The sequence below is a fragment of the Diplotaxodon limnothrissa genome, linkage group LG10 (genome assembly GCF_057381915.1).
Source record: "Diplotaxodon limnothrissa isolate DT_005_m linkage group LG10, D_limnothrissa_male_GT1.1, whole genome shotgun sequence".
Classification (NCBI taxonomy): Eukaryota; Metazoa; Chordata; class Actinopteri; order Cichliformes; family Cichlidae; genus Diplotaxodon; species Diplotaxodon limnothrissa.
Window position 1 is genome coordinate 14,145,786 of NC_140605.1, and position 8,748 is coordinate 14,154,533.

Sequence of the window (8,748 nt, forward strand, 5' to 3'; positions counted from 1 at the left end):
TCTTTTTTTTTTTAATTAATCATTAACATGATACAAAAAAATGACATAGATGTAAAAATAACAAAGCCATACTCTACACACAGCATCACTGTGAAGCAGTAACTTTCTAATCCATTTGGTCGCGTGGAGATTTCAGACCAACACGATAGTTACGAGGTAATTTACCAGAGGAATAACACTGTAAAAGAGCAGTTCTTTTTAATATAGCAATTACCAATTGTCAATTTTAGTTACACATGCGCTATTTAAAAAAATCAATTATACTTTTGTAAATAATGCACAGTCTAAACCATAATCATCAGCAACAAAGTTTGAGATAGTACCCCATAAAATCTGATGAGAAACATCAAAGTAAAGCTGAATGTCACATGTTGATTGTTGACTCAGCACTTTGGTCCGTAGAAGAAAAAAAAAAAAGCGGAGTTCTGGGTGAAAAACAAGTCAATTCTTGCATCGTAGAAAAGCTTGCATCTTATTTGTATCTAAATCCAATATATGACGCCAAGGATACAGAGCAGAAGCACAACCCAAAGACGGGTAAAACAGCAGCAGTGCCCCTGTGTCCAGTCTGATTATCTCATTTTTTATGGCAAGTCCAGCATGCCATGTTCCTCCAGAGCTTTCTGTGTCCGGTCATAAACCTCTCCGATGGCCCGAGACACCCTGTGCAGCACTTTGCTCATCTCCTCCTGGTTCTGCACGCACACCAGCCTGAAAAAGAAACCCCGCTCTGGCAGGGCAATGAAGGCCAGCTCGGCGGCCTTGCGGACGTACCATGTATGGTGTTGAGCGAGGGTGCTCTTGTAAGCCTCACGACACAGGTCAGAGGGACTCCTGAGCCGTCCCTCCACTGGTGTCTCAGCCAGCTTCTCCAGGAAGAGCTTCAGCCAAAGCAGAGCGCGATGCAGGCGCAGTAGAGTCCGGCATCCAGAGTCTGTCTGGTGGTGGAAACTCACCAGGCCTTGATTCAGCTCCACCAAGATCATAGAGCGCACAGAGTGATAAGCACTGGTGTGCACCGACGCCTTATTCTTTGTCCCACCACCCTGTGAGTTTACAGAGTTTATGGAATGTAGATCCGGGCCTACCTCTGCTTCAGGGTTCCCGTCTGCCGTCAGGGCCAGCTGGCGAATTATAGAAGTCTTACTTTCTATCTCTTTAGATATCAGTCCCACCATTGGCCCCAGAGAGTGCATGAACCTAGAAGAGTAACACAGAACAGGATAAAGCAGCTTACAGATTTCAGATAATCAGCAAACAACAAATAACTTTTCTTCCTGATGGCCGTAAACAAATCTTTATCTGAAAATCCTACTTGACAAGCTCGTCCCAGCTGGACAGATATGGCTGCAGCAGCACATCAGAGTTGTGAGTTGGGGCATCCAGCAGGTGGGAGAGCAGAAGTGACACCTGGAAGGTCTGACCGGGGCACAGCTCAAGCTGGCTCTCAGCTCCATCGCCCACACTGCTGTTGGACAGCTGGTGAAGCTAATGGTGGGGGGGATGGGCAGTGCATGAATGTGGGTGCAATCGGCAGGGGACAAAGGAAGAAAGAAAGCACGACATTTATTTTAAAAAAAAAACAAAGAAATCCACTTCATAGTCTGCAAGCAATCTAATATCAGATTCAGGAGGTACTCTTACCTTATTTAACTGATTATAACCTTTTACACAAGAATCCCAGTGGTAATCCAACCCCCCCTCTGAAGTGGACCATTGAAAAGAGAAAAAAGACCAAGGGTTACAGTTAGTTTTGGTTCACAGAGCAATATTGATATTGTTATCATTTAATCTTTCAGATAGTCACACAGCTTTAGCTTGGTTTATCTTTGCGTGTCGACAAACCCGTGAACTAAATAACTGTCTCTTAATGGCTCATGCTATTTTCAGCTAGTGTTTGTCTGCAGTTTCATGGTGAGCTACTACAATATGGTCGAGCTTTCAGTGCTTTCTTTTTAAAAAAAAGAAAGAAGAAGAAGCAAAGTTGTGAGAGTGAACTAAAAGGATAAACCAATGAGCTGAAACCCACTTCGCAGCTGTAAGAGGAGCTGCTGGTGCAGGTAGTGGTATTATGTAGGTTCATTAAACAATCCTTCTCACGCTGTCACTGTTTAAAATATTTTCTATTGTTATTGATATTTTGATTATAGCTGGCTGAAATGTAACATTCATGAAGTACCGTTATCTAACAGTTTTGTTATCTCATGGAAATGATTGTAAGAAGGTGTCCTTGTATCCTGTATTACGTCATATTGTATATCTCTGTATGTAAAGACCAACTTATCTACCTGCCTATCATCTTAACTGATGTGCAAGTTGCTAATGAAAGTTTGGCACTGTTCAGTTTATTTACAACAAGACCCTTACAGACACATTGTTGCCAGTGACAGTGGCAACAGCTGTGTTGAGCATGCAGAGTGCTGCGGAGTGTTTGGTGTTTTTTAAGGGAGCTGTGAGGTTACTGCAAATCACAGAATCAGCAGCAGAAACATTCACAGGTTCATCCTCCAAACTGACCCATAAACATTCAGGTTATCGAGCTTCTGGTCAAAATACTGAAAACTAGCAAACAAGCAAATGAGTTCAGATTAAACACAGCACAGATTTACCTGCAACAGCAGAAATAACTCGACTATGAATTATTGTAAATGGTCTCCATCCTGACTATAAAAACGCAGAAGTGACATTTCATGCTTTCAACTAAAAACCGGGGCCAATATTCTGAATTATAAATACAAACTAGACAAAGACAGATCACATGGACTGAGTTTGAACATTTTTTTAGAAAGATCAGTAAGTGGCTCCTTAGCCCTTTAAAAGGTCACAGTGGAGCCACTTACTGATTTCCTTTGACAATGAATCACTTTTACTTCTTTTTAATGAGGCAAAACGCAGTGACATTTTTAAGGCTTACAGATTATTCTTGGAGGGTTACTTACATAACCCTTCAAGAATCTTTACCAGTAAAAGATTATTTGTGAAGTAGCTTATTTGAAAAATAAGGGTAACTATTTCATTACCATAAATAAATGTGTAATATTAAATGTATTTTGTACATCAAGGCTGCTTGGTATCATGTGACATTGTTGATCCGGAACAAACAACACACTGATTGTTTAGACTAAGTAGTACAGCATGAGAATCAAAGACACACGCTCGCACCCACACAGAGAGAAACTCACGTAGCCACAGCGAGCCAAGGAACAGCAGCAGGATAAGGATAGCTGCAGCAGCCTTGCTCTTTACACCCATACTGAAGTCCAGTGTGGGGCCGTCCAGTCTGCCTCTTGTCCCTTTTTCTTTCCTTTATCTTTTAATTCCTCTGTTTCACATGAGTTCTGGTCCCCTGGCACTGGCTGTCACTGAAATTACTTTCTCCCAGACCACTGCCTCTGACCCCCCCACCCTCCTCTCCAATCCTTCATACTCCTCCCCAAAACCTCAAACAAAACCTCCTGTCCACCACTATGGCCCCTATTAATCTTTAACTCTATTCTTGCTCTATTTTGAAACTGCCCTTTTCCCTCGTCACCTCCTCAAGCCCGAGGTTGCGGTTTCTATCCAGCTTTTTCTGCGACTTTGTTTAAAATCTGTGTGGCTTCCCGTGCTGCCTTTGTGATTTCAGAGCTGCCTGTCTCTCGCGTTGCTCAACCCCAGGGTCCAGAGATCAGCTGAGTGTGGCCAGTAGCTGATAAAGCAGAGCCAACACAGGGTGTCCTCCTGTAACCTCCCGCTATATGTGCACTATATTCCTGGTCAGCTTGAGGAAACACTTGCTCCCTTGCCTCTCCTCCCATGACCACCACTTTCCCTCCTCCCTCTTCTCTCCTTTCGCTCTCTCTATCACTAATTCATACACTCCATGACAGTATATCAATCATTAGGCAGTGTGTTAAAGTCACGATGACCAAGGGTTTGTATTTAAATTTGGTGGCTACACAGACAGACATGTTAATAAATAATAATCCAAACTTGCACTGGTCGAGATGCCAAAAGGAACAAAGATTTCCACACATGAAACTCTATTTGTAGAAAGATGTGACTCAAAAGGGAAGTGAATCTTTTGTTTTTATTAAAGAAGCTATTTCCTCTTTCCTGTCATCATATTTTGCACAAAACCTAATTCATACAAATATTATTTTGAACTACTACATGCAAATTATCAAACTTTTTGTTTAAAAAAGTGACGTCTGAGCCATATTAGTAAAACATTGCGGACTGATGTGACTCATAAAAGGTGTTCTCATCCTTATTGCCTCTGATAATGATAATTGTTGGAAGCTCAGAGGTTGGTCCTGCTATCACACGAGGAGGTACAGACATTGAACGCCACACTCAAGCCTGGCCGTCTGTGCTCCTAAAGAGGGACTCAACAATGGTATTTCTTCTGCGGATGAGCGGGGAAAAAGTGAAAGCAGGGGCATTCATTCCCAGTTTGGGGCGGGGGCTGGTCACAGAGCTTTTATTCTCCGCAACCAATGGCTGATCTTGTCCAAGATAGGCAGCAACTGAGAAGGGGAGGCTAAATCCCTGGGAAACCTTGGGACACATTCAGAAACCATTTGATACCACACAGAACAGAAAACAGAGAATACCTTTATTGTCACTGTAGCATGTTGGGTGTACAATAAAATTAAGTGCAGTCTCAACAGTGCAAAGATCACTCACAGCAGTCATAAAAAAGTATGCAAAAACCATAAACTATATCAAACTATATAACAGATTGTTTTAAAAACAGACAAAAGCAACCTTTCTTCAATCTCCCAGATTGCGAAACACTTTATCACACAGAGCACATTCATGTGGAAATTGCTGCATTATGCAGCTCTGGGATAAAAAGTCTTTTCAGTCTATTTGCCCCTTTTTTTAATTATTTTTTTTGTAATCTCTGTTATGGCGCGGTGGTGTCCAGGTGTGAGATGGATCCAATATGATATTATATGGTATTAAATGAAAAAAAAAAAACAGCTTGTATTTCCTATTAAACGCTGAGATGCAATAACAGACATTACAAAAGCATATAGCCAGCTGGTGATGTGAACATGAAGCGATTCAGATTCAAGCTGTGTTTCTCACACTGTTTTTTATACTCAAAGGTTACACGGGGGGGCAAAGATAAAACCACACTGGATTTTCCAGTAAAGTTGCTGCACAGCATTACTGCACTACTGAAAACCCCATCTGGATAATCAAAACATTTAACCACAGTGCTGGGATTACTCATGCTATCAAGTTTGGTGTTTGTTGAAATCGTTCCCAAACAAATTTCCCATTTCAACAGAGCAAAAAGATCCCGAGCTGGGTGAGAAAATATAATAACAGCAGTGTAGTCATTTAAAAGCATAAAACGTTTTATTTATTGATAATTGGAGGATTGACCCCTAATGACTTGTAGGCTGAAGTTTCAGACTTCTCTATTGTCTTCTCTGCAACAAGGTTTCAGAGTTTTATTTGAATTCCAAAACAAGGCACTGCCTGTGTCATTTCATATTCAGATTAACCCAACAATATTTTGATCCCCCCAGCTTCCCTTGTAGTAGCTATATTTGAAACGCTAGTTGTAGTTGTTGGCTGTAGCTATAAAAACAGTTACACACACGTGTCTCACATGTCGCACTAACTAGCCTCCATGTGAGTTATTTTCTGATGCTAATCGGGTGGGCTTGAGAGTATAATGCTGTACTTTAGCAGTAGAGAAGAGGGTAACAAATATAAACACAGCACATTGCTCAGAGTGGTTGTAATGTGGAAACATTAACCTAAACAGAACATGTTTTGGAAGGCTGTAGCTGAGAAGATAAAGCAGACCATCTACTAATGTGAAAATTAGTGGTTTGATTCCTGCCTACTCCAGTCTGCATGACAAAGTATCCTTGGTCAAAGTACTGATCCCAAAGTTGCTCATGTCAGTGTGAATGTGTTTATATGTTAGATAGAAAGCACTTAGAAAGAAAGGTGCTTGTGTGAATGGGTGAATGAGGCATGTCGAGTATAAAAGCAGAAGCTTTATTATAATGAGGGAAAATAACAGAGTTTTGTTATTAATGTATAATGCATATATATAGACAGGTGGAAAAAATGCAGGAAACCCACCATAAGTAATCTTAGTTAGGACACCTTAAGTGCTCTATGGCATAGATTTTACATAATACGGGGGTCATAGCATATAATTCATCATCATCAAGTCACTCACTGAGCCCTGATGTCCTCTGGACAGGCCTCCCCTCGAACAGAAAGCTCCCATCAGGACAGAAAGATCACTCTGAACTTTGTATTGATTTGCTGTGACCCTTCCCTTTGACAGGATGAGTTGACTCCCACACAGTATAACAGAACCGCTAGTAGGGTTCAAAGGTTTAATGTTTTTTTTCCCTTTAATTTGACACCTGTTTGGATATAAAACAGCTCTGCTCTCTGGAATTTGAAGGCCCACAGCTCGAGCCTTTCTGCTTCTGAGCTCTGAGTGCGAGACACACAATCTGCCTTCTGGAGGCTCCAGTTACCTTAAAGAAGCTCAACTCTGTTTCCCCAATTGTATATTTAGAAGTACATCACATACTGTGCAACTCACATGGCACATTCCAAAAATCAGTCTGTTGCCCTTGCCACTGCAAAGAGACACTCCTTAGATTAATCACAGCCTTTATTATGACAACAAATCTAGTCTCTGCATTTTAAATGAATTGCTAAAACAACCTGACAGGTCAGACTCTTGGGCTCCCTGGTTTCATGGGGTTTATAAGATAAGATAAGATAAGATAACCTTTATTAGTCCCACACGTGGGAAATTTGTTTTGTCACAGCAGGAAGTGGACAGTGCAAAAGTTATGACGCAAAAATTAGAATACAATAAGAATAAATACAGTACACAGCTGTACAGAATAGAATAAAATAATATACTATATACAGTAGAATAAAATAGAATAAAAATATACAATAAGATAAAAATAGAATACGAATGCTATATACAACTGAGTAAAAATACAACGATGCCAGAAAAGATTATTGCACTTAGTGTTATTGCACATGTGTGGATGTGTGTGTTTGTTCAGTTAAAGTCTTTGTTGTGGAGTCTGACAGCAGTGGGGAGGAAAGACCTGCGAAATCTCTCCGTCCCACACCGTGGGTGCCGCAGTCTCCCACTGAAGGAGCTGCTCAGTGCTGTCACAGTCTGCTGCATGGGGTGGGAGACGTTGTCCAACAGGGATGACAGCTTAGCCGCCATTCTCCTGTCACTCACCACCTCCACTGGGTCCAGAGGGCATCCTAGAACAGAGCTGGCCCTTCGGATCACCCTGTTCAGTCTCTTCCTGTCCCCAGCAGAGATGCTGCCGCCCCAGCAGACCACACCATAAAAGATAGCAGAAGCCACCACAGAGTCATAGAAGGTCTTCAGGAGTGGGCCCTCCACTCCAAACGACCTGAGTCTCCGCAGCAGGTACAGCCTGCTCTGCCCTTTCCTGTAGAGGGCGTCTGAGTTATGAGTCCAGCCCAGTCTGTTGTTCAGATGAACACCAAGGTACCTGTAGCTGTCCACAGCCTCAATGTCCATACCCTGGATGTTCAGTGGTTGCAGTGGAGAATGCTTGTGCCTGCGGAAGTCTACCACCAGCTCCTTGGTTTTACTGGCGTTGATCTGGAGGTAGTTCAGCTGGCACCAGTCCACAAAGTCTTGAGTCAGTCCTCTGTACTCCTTGTCATCCCCATCAGTGATGAGGCCGACTATTGCAGAGTCATCAGAGAACTTCTGCAGGAAGCACTGGGTGGAATTGTGGGAGAAGTCTGCAGTGTAGATGGTGAAGAGGAACGGAGCCAGAACCATTCCCTGTGGGGCCCCCGTACTGCAGACGACCCTGTCCGACACACAGCCCTGAGTCCTCACATACTGTGGTCGGTCGGTGAGGTAGTCCAAAATCCAGGTAGTGAGGTGATGGTCCACTCCAGAGTTCTCCAGCTTGTCCTTCAGAACCGAGGGAAGAATAGTGTTGAAGGCACTGGAGAAATCAAAGAACATGATTCTCACAGTGCTTCCAGCGGTCTCCAGGTGAGCGAGGGAACGATGTAGGAGGTGAATGACGGCATCATCCGCGCCAATGCCAGGCTGGTAGGCAAACTGAAGTGGGTCCAGTGATGAGCTTGTTAGGCGCCGAAGCTGAGCCAGGACCAACCGCTCCAGGGTCTTCATCAGTGCAGCCCTCTAACCCCATTATTCTGCAGACACTATCTCACCGCTGAGGTCCTGCAAGGTTTACTGTAAGAATCAATACTCTGGACACGCATAGGAGGTGTGCACCACCAGTCACCTGTTCACCCTGCTGTAACCTGTGGGATTTAGCCATTTCCTGCATCGATCTTTAACACTGACACCAAAATTTTAAAGTTCTACGCATGTCTAGTGGATACAAAGGTGAGTGACAGATTAAAGAGGAAACACCAACCACTAATCCTGTCAGTGACACTGGCCCTCGTGCTGTGCACTGACCATACATCGATCTGACAACTGAAATTTTCTATCCTGATGATGCGAGTACTCCTGCTGTATAAGGTCTCGCTTACAGGTCTCATTGCTACCTTCAGAAATATCTGGAATATCCTGGACACTCCTAGTTTTTGTCTAATGTTGGAGTTGCTATCTAATGATGATGATGATTATTATTGTGGGTGCCTGGAGAGTGACTGGAAGTCCTGGTTTAGTGCTTTCAGCTGGTGTGTAATCTGAACCCCGGATAGTGACAGCCGTGGTGGGTG

The 8,748-nt window shown here is 43.0% G+C and overlaps 1 protein-coding gene across 1 annotated transcript; it reads right to left on the bottom strand.

Annotated features, from left to right (window-relative positions):
- On the bottom strand, window positions 1-3,366 carry gltpd2b (glycolipid transfer protein domain containing 2b). The gene is made up of 4 exons (XM_085363621.1): window positions 3,183-3,366; window positions 1,645-1,703; window positions 1,316-1,488; window positions 1-1,200 (listed from the first exon to the last, which is right to left on the bottom strand). The coding sequence occupies exons 1-4, from the start codon at window positions 3,250-3,252 to the stop codon at window positions 585-587; spliced, it is 918 nt and encodes a 305-aa protein (XP_085219747.1). The 5' UTR covers window positions 3,253-3,366; the 3' UTR covers window positions 1-584.
- Window positions 3,367-8,748: the final 5,382 nt, after the last annotated feature.